At 43.5% G+C, this 19095-nt stretch overlaps 1 protein-coding gene across 1 annotated transcript; it reads right to left on the reverse strand.

Moving 5' to 3' along the window:
- Positions 1-456: 456 nt before the first annotated feature.
- Positions 457-18492, reverse strand: CPHXL2 (cytoplasmic polyadenylated homeobox like 2). The gene is given in 5 exon segments (XM_024349958.3): positions 457-526; positions 529-1208; positions 1210-1424; positions 10851-11044; positions 18480-18492. Coding segments are annotated over 5 exon segments (1134 nt in total). The 3' UTR covers positions 457-494.
- Between the last annotated feature and the right edge of the window lie 603 nt (positions 18493-19095).

The raw sequence follows: 19095 nt of genomic DNA on the forward strand, positions 1-19095 counted from the left end.
AGTGATACTTCCATCTCAGCCTCCCAGTTAAATGGGACTACAGGCACATGCCATTGTGCCTGGCTTAAACGTTTTTTTTTTTTTTTTTTTGAGAAATGTTTCCCAGGCTGGTCTTGAACTCCTGGGCTCAAGTGATCCTCCTGAACCAGCTTCCTGAGTAGCTGGTACCACAGGAGCTCACTATCGCACACAGCTAATTTTTTATAAAAGTTTTTTTTTTTTTAGAGATGGGGTCTCACCACGTTGCCCAGGCTCTCGTCATGAACCCTTAGGCTCAAACAACCTCACCTCAGCTGGCTTTTAAAAAAAAAATTATTTTTATTTATTTACTTATTTTTATTTTTTATGTGGAGGCTTCTGGACACGGCTTTGCTTTGGCCTGCTGTGTGGGTTACTGTGGGCTTGACCTGTGGCTATGGTTCTGTGATACTTAGCAATACTTTGCAAAGCTGCATCCTTGGGTTCCTGTGGCAGGCCCGTGTAGACCACTCAACCTAAAACTGCTGCATTTGAGTCCTGAGTTGCTTGAAGCCCCTTCCTGCATATCTTGCCCCAGAGGCAGCAGGGGTGAGTCGGCAGCTATTTGGGGAGGCACGTGCTGCAGTTGAGAGCACAACGGCTTTCCATTATTCTGAGGCAGTTGACTCTGCAGCTGTGACTGAGCCGAGGGCCACTGCTTCTCTAGATCCCAAGGACCCGAGTCCATTGGCAGCTGTTCCTGCAACATCATCCCCTCTGAGTAATTCTGAGGCTGTTGGTGCTGCTGCAGGTGATACTGCCAATCATTCTGCTGCTGTTCTCCCAGCACTGAGAGACAGAATGAGCAAAGACAATGGTCTTTCTTCACCCCGTAAGCACCTTGAGCGTAATCCAAAAGGAAGGGACTTGCATGCTGGCTTTCCCTGGTTTCAGTCCTTTCTCCATGAAAATATGGCACAGAAGATGGGGGAGGATGAAGGCATTCTGCAGAGTTGTAGCTGAGAAAACGATAGGCAGTAGAATGCTCACTTCCTGTGTCACCTCCATACTCGAAAGCATAGCCTGGATGCTTTTCAGTGCCTGCGACCAGATAGGAGCACTGGGAACCCACCTGTTGACTGGGAATCCCTTGTTTCTCCAGAGAAGAGCACATGGAGCCCACCTGTTGACTGGGAGTCTCTTGGTTCTCCAAAGAGAAGCAATTGTAGCCCATCTGTTGACAGGAAATCCTCTTTCTCCAGAAGGGAGCAACCAGGTCTTCTCATCAGAGCCCTCTTGGCACAGGAAAAACTCTGCTCTGTGGCATAGTTGGAAGCTGCAGCCTGGATTTCCTGGAGGCTTAAAAATGGACGCGCTTGGACTGGGAAATCGTGTTTTTTCCAAGTAAGAAATATTCTTTGTCTTTCTTCCGGTGGAAGTCTGGCTCTATTGTTCTGGAACCAGTTCTAAACGGAAAAGATAATATTGTATTATCAAATCTACTTCTCTGATTATATTCCTCTATGCATTCCTTCATGTAGGAGGCTTTTTCTTTTTAAGCCTTTTAAAAGCAGAGTCCCTGACTTGCCTTCAGACATTAAGGCTTATAAAAAATAAGACAATCTCCCTAGAACTGCACATATGATACCAGAGGTCATGCATCATGCATTTCTAGAACCATAACCTCCTTCACTGGAGACAGTGACACCATGGTTTACGTGTAAACCTAGGCTGTCCGGAATCTATCTCCAACCTACTTGTGACCTATATGCAATCTTCTCCTGCTTGCTCACTGAGACCCACTCTGTGCTACAGAAGAGGCTCCCAGCTGTCCCACCTAGACGTGGATTGTTCCTACAACCCAGCTACTTTACTCATGCTCTTCCACCAGGAAGAATTAATAATGTATTTTCTGATACCATTTCTGTTGCATATATGCACATAATTCTTACATACATTGGGTTCAAGGGTCACAAGTAAAGAGTGCAATTGTTTCAATTATTTATTGACCATATGTTTGTTGTATGACTCTGTGAGGAGAAGAAACAAACCATTTTTCCTCTGCTCTCATACCACAACAGTCACAGAAAGACTACTGTGAGCAAATGTGTTTCCCCACACACAAGGCAAGCAATCAGTTCTGCAGTGCACACCAGCTGGGTGTCCTCCAATTCAATTCCAGCACTGCCTACCTGGAAACACTGTCAGATCCCACAGGTCGAGGGCTCAGTCCTGCAAGACTGCCCCTCCTTCAGATGCCAGTTGCAAGTCTGGGCTTTTACAACTTTTGACTTACTGGCTTTGGGTTGGGGCTCCTGTGACCTCCTTTTTGGGTTTGATTAACTTGCCAGAGCAGCTCACAGAACTCAGGGAATCACATATGTTTGCCAGTTTGTTACAAAGGATATAGATTCATAGGGTGAGATATGGGGGAAGGGGTGCAGAGCTTTCATGCCCTGCCTGGACAAGCCACCCTCCAGGAACTTCCACATGTTCATCTATCTGGAAGCTCCCCAAACCCACTTTTTTCCCCCTTTTTCTTTCTTTCTTTTTTTTTAATGGAGGCTTCATTGCACAGGCATGATTGATTAAACCATCGACTGCTGGTGATCAACTTAACCATCAGCGCCTTCCCCTCCCCAGAAGTTGGAGGATGGGGCTGAAAGTCCCAACCCTCTAATCCTGCTTGGATCTTTACAGCTCTCATCCTGAAGCTACTAGGGTCTACTACCCATCAGTCAACTCATTAGTGTAGAAAAAGACATAGCTTTGGAGTGCTTTTTGTATCCCAAGAAGCTATGGTTTGAATAAGGGAGATAATTCTTTTTTTTTTTTTTTTGAGACGGAGTCTCGCTCTGTCGTCCAGGCTGGAGTGCAGTGGCGCAATGTCGGCTTACTTCAAGCTCCGCCTCCCAGGTTCATTCTATTCTTCTGCCTCAGCCTCCTGAGTAGCTGGGACTACAGGTGCCCGCCACCAAGCCCGGCTAATTTTTTTTGTATTTTTAGTAGAGACGGGGTTTCACCGTGTTAGCCAGGATAGTCTCGATCTCCTGACCTCATGATCCGCCCGCCTCGGCCTCCCAAAGTGCTAGGATTACAGGCGTGAGCCACTCACTGCGCCCGGTGGGAGGTAATTCTTATAGTTCAGGCTACAGGGTAAGTTACTTGCATAATCTAACAGGAACCTCTCATTTTTATATTTCCATGCCCTGTGCTACTAAATTCAGAATTGCTTTAGGCTATTAGGAGCACTGAAGCTACAAGGATCTTTGATCCACACACAGGATAATTGTTTAAAACAAAACCATGACTAGGCACAATGAACCAAGCACCTATGACACAAAATTACACATATTTTAGAGAAAACTGAGGTGCAGGAGTGCTATGGTTTAAATGTCCGCACCAAAACTCATCTTGAAATTGTAAACCAAAAATACAATTCTAAGGCCCCCTAACCATCTTAATGGACCCCTCCTCTCAGCCAAGGGCTGTCCAAAGTTAACTGAAAAACTAGTTCAGACCTTGATAGCAAAGGGGAGCCAGACCTGCCTCATTATACCCTCCTTTCTTTTGGGAATACTGATAAAACAGACTCCTCAAGTATGATAAGAAACATAGAACAAGGTTGGCGCGGTGGCTCACGCCTGTAATCCCAGCACTTTGGGAGGCCGAGGCAGGTGGATCACGAGGTCAGGAGATTGAGACCATACTGGCTAACACGGTGAAACCCTGTCTCTACTAAAAAAAATACAAGAAATTAGCCGGGCGTGGTGGCGGGCACCTGTAGTCCCAGTTATTCAGGAGGCTGAGGCAGGAGAATGGCATGAACCTGGGAGGCGGAGCTTACAGTGAGCTGAGATTGTGCCACTGCACTCCAGCCTGGGCGACAGAGCAAGACTCTGTCTCGAAAAAAAAAAAAAAAAAGAAAGAAACATAGAACATACTCTTCAAGTCTGATAAGAAACATTTACAGTCTATTCTTTCTGAAATCTGGTACCTGGTGGCTTCATCAGCATGACAATACTTTGGTCTCCACAATTCCTTATGGTAACCCAGACATTCCTTTCTAGTGATAATAACTCTTTCAACTAACCACCAATCAGAAAATCTTTGAATCTGCCTATGACTTGGAAGCCCCTGCTTCCAGTTGTCCTGCCTTTCCAGACCCAAGCAATGTACATCTTACATGTATCGACTGACGCCTTATGTCTCCCTAAAACGTATAAAACCAACTTGTGGCCTGACCACCTTGGGCACATATCATCAGGACCTCCTGAAGCTGTGTCACAGGCATGTTCTTAACCTTGATAAAACTTTCTAAATTGATTAAGATCTGTCTCAGATACTTTTGTTTTATAAAACTGTATCTTCAGCCGGGTGCAGTGGCTCACGCCTGTAATCCCAGCACTTTTGGAGGCCGAGGTGGGCAGATCACCTGAGGTCGGGAGTTTGAGACCAGCCTGACCAACATGGAGAAACCCCGTATTTACTAAAAGTACAAAATTAGCTAGGCATGGTGGCACGTGCTTGTAATCCCAGCTACTCGGGAGGCTAAGGCAGGAGAATTGCTTGAACTGGGGAGGCAGAGGTTGCAGTGAGGTGAGATTGTGCCATTGCACTCCAGCCTGGGCAACAAGAGCAAAACTCCATCTCAAAAAAAAAAAAAAGAAAAAAAGAAAAACAAACAAAAACCCAAAATCTTAATCTTCAACATGGCAGCACTGAGAGGTGAGGCCTTAAAAGGTGATTGGATCACGAGGACTTTGCCCTCATGAATGGATTAACACATTCATGGATTAACGGATTAATGGGTTATCATGGGAGTGGTACTGGTGGCTTTACAAGAGTAAGAGACCCCTGAGCTAGTACCCTCAGCCACCTTGCCATGTGATACCCTGTACCACCTTGGTCCCCACCAGCAAGAAAGCTCTCACCAGATGCAGCCCCTTGACCTTGGACTTCTCAGCCTCCATAACTATAAGAAATAAATGTTTTCTTTATAAATCACTCAATTTCAGATATTCTGTTCTAAGCAACAGAAAAAGGACTAGGAGAGTCAAGAATTTGTCAGAGATTATAGAGCCAGTGGGAGGCAGCGCTCATGAGAGTCTAACCAAAAAAAGCAAGTGCCTGCTTTCATATATCACAGGGCCTCCTATGCTCCTGCCCTAGTCATGATTGCTTCCTGCTTACAATAGGGGTACTTTCTGTAAACACAGGCAGCTCAGTGCAATGCAATGCAATTTAAATCGCAAGTTTCCATGAACTCCCTTTCATAAGCCTGTCCTTTGATGGGCATGGAAAATGATTAATAAGCAATACCAAAATTGAGAAAGTTGGAAATTCAGAAATGTAAAAAAAAAAAATGGTAATACTATAAGAATGTGTACTTACAGAAAGGACTGTGCCACTGCCAGTGCTTCAGCTGCCTGGCATTTAAAGTTTTAACTCGATTGAAGAATTGAGAGATCATGGCGGACAAGAGGCAGGACTAGATTGTGGCTCCCACATGGACAGACAGAGCAGTGTGTGGAGACTCGCATGGTGAAATTTTGCTCCAGAACTACTGCAGGAATAAAGCAGGAAAGCTGAGAGAACCCACAGACCCTCTGAAGGAAGTAGATTGCTCCTGAAGGGCCCGGGAGATGCCCCCAAATACTCTGATGCTCTCTTCAAAATGGGACCTCCTGGCAGGAAGCCAACAAGCACAAAAATAGTGCATTAAACAACCAAAACTAAGGTCCCTCACAGGGTCCATTTCACACCCCCCTGCCACCTCCACCAGAGCAGGTGCTGGTATCCACAGCTGAGAGACCTGCAGATGGTTCAACTGACAGGACTCTGTGCAGACAACCCCCAGTACCAGCCCGGAGCCTGGTAGACATGCTGGGTGGCTAGATCCAGAAGAGAGATAACAACCACTACAGCTCGGCTCTCAGGAAGCCGTATCCCTGGGAAAAGAGAAAGAGTACTACATCAAGGGAACACCCTGTGGGACAAAGGAATCTGAACAGCAACCTTGAGCCCTAGCACTTCCCTCTGACATGGCCTACCCAAATAAGAAGGAACCAGAAAAATAATTCTGGTAATATGAGAAAGCAAGGTTCTTTAACACGCCCCAAAAAATCACACTACCTCACCAGCAATGGAGCCAAACCAAAAAGAAATCCATGACTTACCTGAAAAAGAATTCAGAAGGTTAGTTATTAAGCTAGTCAAGGATGCACCAGAGAAAGGTGAAGTACAATTTAAGGAGATGAAAAAACTAATAAAAGGAATAAGGGGAGAAATCTTCAGTGAAATATATAGCATAAATAAAAAACAATAAAAACTTCAGGAAATAATAGATGCACTTAGAGAAATGTAAAATTCTCTGGAAAACCTCAGCAATAGAATCAAACAAGCAGAAGAAAGAACTTCAGTGCTTGAAGACAAGATTTTTGAATTAATCTCATCCAACAAAGACAAAAAAGAATAAGAAAAAATGAACAAAGCCTCCAAGAAGTTTGGGATTATGTTAAGTGACCAAGCCTAAGAATAATTGGCATTCCTGAGGAAGAAGAGAAATCTAAAAGTTTGAAAGGCTTATTTGGGGGAATAATCAAGGAAAACTTCCCTGGACTTGCTAGAGACCTAGACATCCATATACACGAAGCTCAAAGAACATCTGGGAAATTCATCCCAAAAAATAATTGCCTAGGCACATTGTCATCAAGTTTGTCTAAAGTTAAGATGAAGGAAAGAATCTTAAGAGCCATGAGACAAAAGCACCAGGAAACCTATAAAGGAAAACCTATCAGATTAACAGCAGATTTCTCACCAGAAACTCTACAAGCTAGAAGGGATTGGGGCCCTATCTTTATCCTCCTTAAACAAAACAATTATCAGCCAAGAATTTTGTATCCAGTGAAAGTAAGCATCATAAATGAAGAAAAGATATAGTCTTTCAGACAAACAAATGCTGAGATAATCTGCCACTACCAAGCCACACTACGAGAACTGCTAAAAGGAGCTCTGAAATCTTGAAATAAATCCTGGAAATGCATCAAAACATAGCCTTTTAAAGCATAAATCTCACAGGACCTATACAACAAAAAAACACCAAGGTATAGCCAGGTGCAGTGGCTCATGCTTGTAATCCCAGCACTTTGGGAGGCTGAGGCGGGTGGATCACTTGAGGTCAAGAGTTTGAGACTAGCCTGGCCAACATGGCGAAACCCCAATTCTACTAAAAATACAAAAATTATCTGGACATGGTGGCAGGCGTCTGTAATCCCAGCTACTTGGGAGGATGAGACAGGAGATAATCGCTTGAACTGGGGAGGAAGAGGTTGCAGTGAGCCAAGACTGCACCACTGCACTCCAGCCTGGCCAACAGAGCAAGACTCTGTCCCAACAAACCAACCAACCAACCAAGGTATACACGCAACAAATAGCACAATGAATGGAATAGTACCTCACATCTCAATACTAACATTGAATGTAAATGGCCTAAGTGCTCCACTTAAAACATACGGAATTGCAGAATGGATAAGAACTCACCAGTCACATATCTGCTGCCTTTAAGAGACTCACCTAACATGTAAGAACTCACATAAACTTAAGGTAAAGGGGTGGAAAAGGACATCCATGGCAATGGATACCAAAAGCAAGCAGGAGTAGCTATTTTTTTATCAGACAACACAAACTTTAAAGCAACAGCAGTTAGAAAAGACAAAGAGGGACATTATATAATGGTAAAAGGCCTTGTACAACAGGAAAATATCACAATCCTAAATATATATGCACCTAAAGCTGGAGTTCCCAAATTTATAAAACAATTACTACCAGAATTGTAATCCCAGTAAGAAATGGGATAGATAGCAATACAATAATAGTGGAGGATGGCTGGGTGTGGTGGCTTACACCTGTAATCCTAGCACTTTGGAGGCTGAGGCAGGCAGATCACCTGAGGTCAGGAGTTCAGGACCAGCCTGGCCAACAAGTCTCTACTGAAAACACAAAATTAGCCTGGTGTGGTGGTACATGCCTATAATTCCAGCTACGTGGGAGGCTGAGGCAGGAGAATTGCTTGAACCTGGGAGATGGAGGTTGCAGTGAGCTGAGATAGTGCCATTGCACTCCAGCCTGGGCAACAAGAGTGAAACTCCATCTCAAAAAAGAAAAAAAAATGGAGGACATCAATACTCCACTGACAGCACTAGACAGGTCATCAAGACAAAGTCAACAAAAAACAATGGATTTAAGCTATACTCTGGAACAAATGGACTTCACAGATATTTGCAGAACATTCTACCTAGCAAATGCAGAATGTACATTCTATTAATCAGCACATGGAATTTTCTCCAAGATAGACCATATGATAGGTCACAAAACAAGTCTCAATAAATTTAAGAAAACTGAAATTATATAAAGGACTCTCTCAGACCACAGTGGAATAAAACTGGGAATCAACTCCAAAAGGAACCTTCAAAACCGTGCAAATGTATGGAAATTAAATAACCTGTTCCTGAATGATCATTGGGTCAACAGTGAAATCAAGATGGAAGTTAAAAAATTCTTCAAACTGGCCAGGTGTGGTGGCTCACACCTGTAATCCCAGCACTTTGGGAGGCCGAGGCGGGCAGATCACCTGAGGTCAGGAGTTCGAGACCAGCCTGGCCAATATGGTGAAACCCTGCCTCTACTAATAATACAAAAATTAGCCAGGTGTGGTGGCGTGTGCCTGTAGCCACAGTTAGTCAGGAGACTGAGGCAGAAGAATTGCTTGAACCCGGGAGGTGGAGGTTGCAGTGAGCTGAGGTCATGCCACTGTACTCCAGCCTGGGTGACAGAGGGAGACTCCATTTCCAAAAAAAAAAAAAAAAAAATTAGAAAAAAATTAGTAATGAAATTACTTACACAATATTTTTGTATTTTTTTCATATAAAACCTGATCTGTATTCTTATTCTATTTATATTAATGGGCAGTTTCTTCCAAGTTTCAAGCAACCAATAAATCTGTGCACTATTACAGAACACAGAGAGCAAGGGAAATCTTTGCCATTCTGTTATAAAATATAACTCTAGTTCAATCAATTTTTATAGTAATTAACAGGCATTTTCTCAACTGATTCTATGATATCAGAAAAATGTCCACAAATATTGGTTCATGCAGCAGATAATTGTAAAGCCCTTACCACTCTGCTAGGGCTTGTGCCAGATCCCAGGGCATTATTCATAAACAGGCAATTTTCAAATTTGTATCTTCTAAGTGCCCTCCCCTGAATTTCAGACTTGCATATTCAAATGTTCTCTTAGTATTTCCACTTGTATGTTTATCTGACATGTGAAACATGTGTCCAAAATGTAAACTTTGATTTCTCTGACACACCTGCCCCTCCCTAGGTCCCCTCCTTAGTAAAAGGCAACTGCTATCTTCCATAGACTTAAGTCAAGCATCCAAGTAACCTTTGAGTCCACCTTACCTTTCACAGCATATCCCACACATAGTAAACTTTGTCAGCTCCATCTCAAACATCTACAGTCTCATTAGTCCCATCCACCTGGCACAGCTAGCAAGCTGGCCCAAACCACCGTCACCACCACTAACTACAGCAGCATCAACTCATCCACTGCTTCCAAATTTGCCTCACTGCAGTCTAGTTTTCACAATACATACCCACTGTATTTTCACAAACATACATACATAATAATACCGTTTTCCTATGTGATGAAATGCTATATACTGCTTAATTCTATATATATATATATATATATTTTTTTTTTTTTTTTTTTTGAGACAGAGCCTCGCTCTGTCACCCAGGCTGGAGTGCAGTGGCGGGATCTCTGCTCACTGCAGCCTCTGCCTCCTGGGTTCCAGCGATTCTCCTGCCTCAGCCTCCCAGGTAGCTGAGATTACAGGCACGCACCACCACTCCTGGCTAATTTTTGTATTTTTAGTAGAGAAGGGGTTTCACCATGTTGGTCAGGCTGGTCTCAAACTCCTGACCTCGTGATTCGCCCACTTTGGCCTCCCAAAGTGCTAGGATTATAGGCGTAAGCCACCGCAACAGGCCTATATTTTTCATATTGTGTGTGTGTGTACAATTTTCTCTCAAATTGGTTCTGGATACCAAGATCTGAGGATGTTTCTGTCCTTTACATAAAACTGTGTAGAATTTGCATATATGCTGGGCATGTCCTCTCATGTCCTTAAAACCACCTCTAGATTACTTACAAGACCTAATACCTAATATAACACAAATGCTACATAAGTAGTTCTTATTCTGTATTGTTTTAAAATTCGTATTTTTTTTTAATTGTGCAGTGGTGGGATGAAGGCTGGGATTACAGGTGTGAGCCACTGGGCCCAGCCTATTTTCTTTTTTTAAATTTTCCAAATATTTTCCATTTGTGGTTAGTTAAATCCGTGCATGTGGAACCAGTGGATATGGAGGATTAATTGTATAGCTGTATATATTTTGATTACTCTCTCCCATTTCTTTGAATTCTGTACCTTTTTATCTAATCTTCTGGCTTCTACCTCCATCTATACTTATTGCCCTTTAATTTTCTAGGAAATGGCTGGAGATGGTGGCTAACGCCTGTAATCCCAGCACTTTGGGAGGCCGAGATGGGTGCATTGCTTGACCCCAGGAGTTCGACACCAGCCCGGGCAACATGGCAAGACTCCCATCTTTACAAAAAATACAAAGCCCAGTGTGGTGGTGGGAGCTTGTAGTCCTTGCTACTAAATGGGGAGCGCTGAGGTTGGGGAGTCACCTGAGCCCAGGAAGTTGAGGCTGCAGTGAGCCGTGATCGCTCCATTGCACTCCAGACTGGGCGACTGGAGTGAGACCTTTCCTAAAAAAAAAAAAAACTAAGAAACATGCATATGAGGTTGAACTTACGTTTATCACGTTAACCGGACAATCAAATTTGTTGGCCAGTGTTTTCCTAGTGGTGAAATCAGGATAACCGTTCTCTCCAAATATTTCCTTAAGTTCCTGCAATAATTCTTCAGAAAATTTATGTCGGTGTTTTGTTTTTCTTTTTTTCTTTGTTTGTCTTTCTTCATTATGATGATCCTCTTCAGCTGGGAAAGCTGACAAAAGTATAAGTAGCGAGAAGAGCATTGGAGAATATTGGTAATAACCAGACCAAAGAAGAGTGTTAGCACCATTGATTCCCTCCCCTTCCCAAGTTGAAATCCAGGCGTGACCTCATAGCTACTCACAATAATAAAATTACAAATGAAAGCAGGAATTGGCTAACTCTAGGCCTATGGGCCAGATCCAGCCAGTTGCGTTTTTGTAAATAGAGTTTTTTTGAAACACCAGTCACCAGCCACATTCTTTTACTTATGTCTTGTCTATGGCTGTTTTCAAGCCACAATAGCGGAATCGGTAGTTGAGGCTCAGATGTGTCCAGGGTCCACACAGCCTAACATATTTACTATCTGGATTTGAGAATTTATCTTTTATTTATTTATTTATTTTGTCACCCCGGCTGGAGTGCAGTGGTGTGATCTTGGCTCACTGCAACCTCTGCCTCCTGGGTTCAAGCAATTCTCCTGCCTCAGCCTCCCAAGTAGCTGGGATTACAGGCACCCGCCACTACGCCCAGCTAATTGTTTGTATTTTTAGTAGAGACGGGATTTCACCATGTTGGCCAGGCTGGTCTTGAATTCCTGACCTCGTGATTTGCCTGCCTCGGCTTCCCAAAGTGCTGGGATTACAGGCGTGAGCCACCGCGCCGGCTGAGAATTTATCTTTAAAATTAGAACTAATTGCAGAAGAATATTTTATTATTTCATCACTGTAATATACAACAGGAAAAACTGATCTATACTGATTGGAAGGCAGGATATGGGCTACTGAGGGAATGGAATCGGAGCCTGAAAGGGAGAGAACAGAGGCCTCTGGGTGCCACTAAGTTCTCTCTATCTGAGTGCTCGCTGAGTTCCATGAGTGTAGCTGGTTTGTGAACATTTGTTAAATTAAACATGTGTAAATATTTGCTATTTTTGGCATGCACAGTATATTTCAGTTAAAAGTTTATTGATTTGTTTATTTTTGAGATGGAGTCTCACTGTCGCCGAGGCTGGAGACCAGTGATGCTATCTCTATTTACTGCAACCTCCACCTCCTGGGTTCAAGCGATTCTTGCGCCTCAGCCTCCTGAGTAGCTGGGACTACCACCCTCAGCTAATTTTTGTATTTTTAGCAGAAATGAGGTTTCCCCATGTTGGCCAAGGCTGATCTCCAACTCTTGAGCTCAAGTGATCCACCTTTCTCAGCCTCCGAAAGTGCTAGGATTACAGGCATGAGCCACCAGGCCAGGCCTAAAATTTTATTTTTTAATAGCCTTCAAGCCTTACTCAATCTGTACCCTTCTGTAAATTTATTCCTGACATCGCTTCTTCTTTTCCCCCTCACTCAGTGCCCTGCAGCTATGTCAGTCTCTTTGCTTGTCCTTTGAACACCTGGAGGAATCTCCACTCGGGCTATTCTCTCTTCCTGGGAAGGTCTCCACTTCTTCCTCTTCTGATCCCCTTGATTCACTCCCTCACCTCCCTCCATGCCTTTGTTCAAAACTCACTTTCCCAGGGAGTCCTACCCTAACCACCCTATTAAAAATGGAAGAACAGGCTGTGTGCGCCGGCTCACGCCTATAATCCCAGCATTCTGGAAGGCCGAAGCCAGCAGATAACTTGAGGTCAGGAGTTCGAGGATAGCCTGGCCAACATGAAACAAAAATTAGCCAGGCGTGGTGGTGTGCACCTACAATCCCAGCTATTCGGGAGGTTGAGGTGGGAGCATTGCTTGAGCCTGGGGAAGGCAGGGGCTGCAGTGAGGAGAGATCGCTACACTCTACTCCAGCCTGAGTGATAGAGTAAGACTCTGTCTCCAAAAAAAAAAAAAAAAAATTGAAATACCTTTCCAGATCAGAATTCTCAATTTCTTTTATCCTACTGTTTTTAGTTCCTTTCTCTGTAACACTATCGTGACTCAAAATTACCAAATAATTCACGTGTTGATGACACCATCTGTCTTCCCTTCACTTCTCTACAAACATACTAGATTGGAAGCCCCAGAGAGCGTGGCTTTTAGTCTATCTTATTTACTATTTTTTGAAAGCCTAAAGTAGTACGTTATAAAAATAGACACTTTAAAGCACAACATAGGCTGATTGAAAACAAAAAACCCCAAATAGAAACACAATAAATATTTTTTAAATGGGTGAATTAAAACATTTATGAATGAAGTAACTGGTGTTAAACACTGATGCAAAAGCCCCGAGCCCTGAGAAAGACTAGAATGTTCTAGAAATAGCAAGGAAGAGACTACGAATGGAGTACAAAGTGTGACTGAAAAAGAGAGAGGAGGTAAGGTGAGACAGTAAATGGAAGCCAAATCAGGGGGGCTTGCAGCCATGTAAGGATGGCTTTTGCATGCTAATAAAGGGCAAAGATGTGGCTAGAATGGGGCGAGCCATGCTGTCACCTGGGACATGCTAAAAAAACTCATTAATTCAACGGGTGCGGTGGCTCTCACCTGTAATCCCAGCACTTTGGGAGCCTGAGGTGGGCGGATCACTTGAGGTCAAGAGTTCGAAACCAGCTTGGCCAACATGGTGAAACCCTGTCTCTACTAAAAATAAAAAGAAAAAAAAATCAGCTGGTCATGGTGGCGGGTGCCTGTAATCCCAGCTACTCAGGTGGCTGAGGTAGGAGAATTGCTTGAAACCGGGAGGCGGAGATTTTAGTGAGCCGAGATTGCACCACTGCACTCCTGCCTGGGCTACAGAGTGAGACTCCATCTCAAAAAAAAAAAAAAAAAAAAAAAAAAATTACCTTGATTGGCATTGGTTTACAATTTCAAAATAATTTCGCACGTATTGTAGGACAGAGCAAGTGAATATAAATTGAACCAGGGCATTCACTGTAAGAGAAGGGGCCACAAATGTACAGTAGGAAAGTTAAGAAAGAATCTTGTGTATGCCGGGTGGAGTGGCTCACACCTGTAATGCCAGCATTTATAATTTTTATTTTGTTTTGTTTTTGAGATAGAGATGCACTCTGTCCACCCAAGCTGTAGTGCAATGGTGCAGTCATGGGTCACTGCAGCCTTGACCTCCTGGGCTCAAGTGATCTTATCAACTCAGCCTCCCAAGTAGGACTACAGGCTTGCAATACGCCCGGATAATTTTTGAATTTTTAGTAGAGACAGGCCTTCACTATGTTGACCAGGCTGGTTTTGAACTCCACTTGTAGGATCAAGCAATCCTCCTGCCTTGGCCACCCAAAGTGTTGGGATACAGGCGTGAGCCACCACACCCAGCTAATCCCAGCACTTTGGGAGGCTGATGTGGGCAGACTGCTTGATTGCTTGATGCCTGGAGTTCCAGACCAGCCTGGGCAACAAAATGGGACCTCAGTTTTAAAAAACAAAAACAAAAACAAAAACAAAAAACAAAAAAGCAAAAAACAAATTAGCATGTGTGGTGGCACGTGCCTGTATTCCTAGCTACTCCTGAGGCTGAGGTGTTTGCTTGAGCCCAGGAAGTTGAGGCTGCAGTGAGCCATGCAGGTGCCACTGCACTCCAGCTGGGGATGACGGAGTAAGACCTTGTCTCAAAAAAAAAAAAAGACAAAAAAAAAAAAAGACAAAAAAAAGAAAAAGGGAAACTTGTGACCTTGTGTAGTCAATTCTGATTTGGAGGTCAGGTGTGGCTCATGCCTGTAATCCCAGCACTTTGGGAGGACCAGGCGGGCAGATCACTTGAGCTCACGAGTTTGAGACCAGCCTGGGCATCATGTTGAAACCTCTTCTCTACGAAAAATATAAAAATTAGCTGGGCATGGAGGCACATGCCTGTGGTCCCAGCTACTTGGGAGGCTGAGGTGGGAAGTTTCCTTTAGCCTGGGAGGTGCAGTGAATGGTGATACTGCCACTGCACTGTAGCCTAGGAGAGAGAGTGAGACTCTGTCTCAAAAAAAAAAAAAAAAAAAAAAAAAAAAAATTAAAAAAAAGTCTGACTTGGAGATATCAGTTTAATTTCATCACTTAAAAATAATTTCCTAGGTCTGTCTACCTGAAAGGTCTAGAAGCCATTAAACCCCCTTAGCAACCAGCACACCTAGGGCCTAAACTATAGTTTGATAATACCAATTCCTATTAAAAGAAACCGGAGTTTTCTTAGTAAATGGCTGATTCTAGGTCTGGGGTAGAAAGGCACAAAGCAAGATTAGAACATCCTACCTGTGGCTCACAACTGTAATCCCAGCAATTTGGGAGGCCAAGGGGGTGCGAATGGCTTGAGCTCAGGAGTTTGAGATCAGCCTGGGCAACATGGCAAAACCCTGTCTCTACCAAAAATACAAAAAATTAGCTGGATGCAGTGGTGTGTGCCTGTGGTCCCAGGTACTTGGGAGGCTGAGGTTGGAGGATCACTTGAGCCTGGGAGGTGGGGGTTGCAGTGAGTTGAGACTGTGCCACTGCACTCCAGCCTGGGTGACAGAGAGAGATCTCGTCTTAAAAAAAAAAAAAAGATAAAAAAAAAAGATAAAAGAAAAGAAAAAATTCCATCAAAAAGACGAAAATACTTATGAATAACTTTAACAAAAGAAGTGCAAAATCTGTACTTTGGCTGGGGGTGGTGGCTCACACCTGTAATCCCAGCACTTTGGGAGGCCAAGGCAGGTGGATCAAGAGGTCAGGAGATCGAGACCATCCTAGCTAACACAGTGAAACCCCATCTCTACTAAAAATACAAAAAATTAGCCGGGCATGGTGGCGGGCACCTGTAGTCCCAGCTACTTGGGAGGCTGAGGCAGGAGAATGGTGTGAACCTGGGAGGTGGAGCTTGCAGTGAGCCGAGATCGCGCCACTGCACTCCAGCCTGAGCGACAGAGCGAGACTCCGTCTCAAAAAAAAAAAAAAAAAAGAAGTGCAAAATCTGTACTTTGAAAAAAAATTGTTGAATAAAATTAAAGTAGACCTAAATAAATGGATAATTTATGTACAAGATTCAGAAAACTTAATATTGCTAATATAATTATGTTCAAGTTGATCCACAGATTCAATACAAAGTAAAAATCCCTATCAAAATCCCAGCTAACTGCTTTGGAGAAATTGATAAGCTGATCTTAAAATTCATATGAAAATTTAAGAGGCTCCAAATAGCCAAAATAATCTTGAGAAAGAACAAAGATGGGTACATACTTCCTGATTTTAAAACTTACTATATATATATGCAATACCATTGATATTATTATTTGAGACGGAGTCTCGCTCTGTCTCCCAGGCTGGAGTGCAGTGGCACGATCTCGGCTCACTGCAACCTCTGCCTCCTGGGTTCAAGCGATTCTCCTGCCTCAGATTCCTGAATAGCTGGGGGTACTGGCGCACGCCACCATGCCTGACTAATTTTTGTATTTTTAATAGAGATGGGGTTTCACCACCGGGTGCGGTGGCTCACGCCTGTAATCTCAGCACTTTGGGAGGCTAAGGCAGGCAGATCACAAGGTTAGGAGTTCGAGACCAGCCTGGCCAATATGGTGAAACCCCCGTCTCTACTAAAAATACAAAAATTAACCAGTCATGGTGGTGGGCACCTGTAGTCACAGCTACTCAGGAGGCTTAGGCAGGAGAATCGCTTGAACCCAGCAGGCAGAGGTTGCAGTGAGCCGAGATCGTGCCACTGCACTCCAGGCTGGGTGACAGAGCGAGACTGTCTCAAAAGAAAAAAAAAAAAAAGAGATGGGGTTTCACCATATTGGTCAGGCTGGTCTTGAACTTTTGACCTCATGATCTGCCCGACTTGGCCTCCCAAAGTGCTGGGATTACAGGTGTGAGCCAGCGTGCTCAGTACATTGATATTATATATAATTATGTATATGTAATATTATAATATTATATATAATATCAATGGTATTGCATTGAGAGTTTAGAAATAAGCCCTCACATTTCCAGACAACTTATTTTCAACAAAGGTGTCAAAATAATCAATGTGGGGAAATAATCATCTTTTCAACAAATGGTGGTGGGAAACTGGGTTTTCGGAGAAAGAGGAGGGAACAAAAATTCACGGAAGAAAAAATGTTTGGAAGTCTTGTCCTAGAGCATGAAACAGTGGTGAGCCACTGAGGCTACCTTCACGCCACACTCCAAGTTCTGGGGCTACTCCCAGGTCCCTGAGATAGAGCTCATTCCTATCAAAGCTTTCTGGTGAACCTTTCATCCCAAAGTTTTTATGGTTGGGCCATTGTTACTCTGGGTGCTCTTTGCTGTAGATTTTGCCTCCAGGACACATACAGTGGTGGGGCAAGATTTGAAAAATACAAAACAGGCCAGGCATGGTGGCTCACACCTGTAATCCCAGCGCTTTGGGAGACCGAGGTGGGTGGATCACCTGAGGTCAGGAGTTTGAGACCAGCCAGAGCAATGTGGTGAAACCCCGTCTCTACTAAAAATACTAAAATTAGCTGGGTGTGGTGGTGGGCGTCTGTAATCCCAGCTACTTGGGAGGCTGAGGCAGGAGAATCGCTTGAACCTGGGAGATGGAGGTTGCAGTGAGCCGAGATCGCGCCATTGCACTCCAGCCTGGGTGACAAGAGCAAAACTCCGTCTCCAAAAAAAAAAAAAAAATACGAAACACACAATGAGCTTACGTTACACGTGACCTTCTCGCTCCATCCAGGGGTCATCAATAACAATAAACCTAAGCCTAACCCAGCATGCTTCAAGTGTTTTCAAAGAAAGAGTGACAAAGCCTCTTCCATACTTTACATATGGAAGTTCTCACAATATTTCTGAACAAAATCACAGAATAAAAAACTGCCATATTTGTGAGCTAGGAAAAAAAAATACCTGGGACATTTTTGTTTTTTAGGAGACAAGGCCTCACTCTGTCACCCAGGCTGGAGTGCAGTGGCATGATCATAGCTTATGGCAGTTTCTAACTCTTGGGCTCAAATGATCCCTCCTGCCTCAGGCTCCCAAGTAGCTGGAACCACAGGTATGCACCACACCTGGCCAATTTTTATTTTTTTCGTAGAAATAGGGTCTTGCTATGTTGCCTAGGCTTGTCTCAAACTTCTGGACTCAAGCTATCCTCCCACCTCTGCCTCCCAAAGTGTTGGGATTACAGGCATGAGCCATGGCATCCAGCCTCAATTGCTCTCTGCTTTAATAATTATTAATACACAGCCAGTCTTTGTCTGATCTAGAACCATCCATTCAAACTTCCCCCCAAGATTTTTTACCTTTTAATAAAATTTGATCTGTAGGTATTTTTGTCTGTCTAAAAACTAAAGAATTTTATAAACAAGAACCATAATTGGGTTTAATTTTTAAATGCCTAGTCCTATCTAAAAGCTGCAGTGTCCTGTTGTACCCCCAGTGAATAATACCAAACTGACTGCCCACAATCTTCACTATTATAAGGTAAAAGTTGAAACCCTACAAAACCCCAATTTTCATGGAAACAGTCTTCTCACAACAAAACACATTGAGTTCTCTACCAAAGGCACTCACCTTGGGAAGACATGTCGAAGCTCTAGTCCAGGGCCTTTCCAACTGAAAAAATAATGAATCGTAAAGCTGAATTACTTTAAATATACTCAGAGGTGCCCACCCTAATCACGCCTCCACCCTAGTCATGCTTTTTTGATTTATTTACAGAACCCACCTTTTCAAATCCTATCTTCTATTCATTGAGATTAATTTTCTTCTTTAATTCTTTAATATCACATTTTCATCCTCATTTTACAGGTAAGAACCTTTGGTGTAGAATGGTTCAGAGCCCAGGGTCAGCTCTCCGACCCTGGCAGTCTGACAGCTGATTCCATGCCTGTCACCACACACTTATTCTATATAACAGCGATTCTGTACACTCTTGTGAGAACTAAAAATAAAATTCCAAGTCCCCCAAACAACTCAATGGACTGACCCCTTTAGTCAAAGGGACCTCAGAGAAACCTTAAAAACTGAGTTCTGGCAGGGCGTGGTAGCTCACACCTGTAATCCCAGCACTTTGGGAGGCTGAGGTGGGCAGTCACCTGAGGTCAGGAGTTGGAGACCACCCTGGCCAACATGGCGAAACCCCGTCTCCACAAAAAGTTCAAAAATTAGCTGGGCGTGATGGTGGATG

This window comes from Pan troglodytes, chromosome 18 (genome assembly GCF_028858775.2).
Source record: "Pan troglodytes isolate AG18354 chromosome 18, NHGRI_mPanTro3-v2.0_pri, whole genome shotgun sequence".
Classification (NCBI taxonomy): domain Eukaryota; kingdom Metazoa; phylum Chordata; class Mammalia; order Primates; family Hominidae; genus Pan; species Pan troglodytes.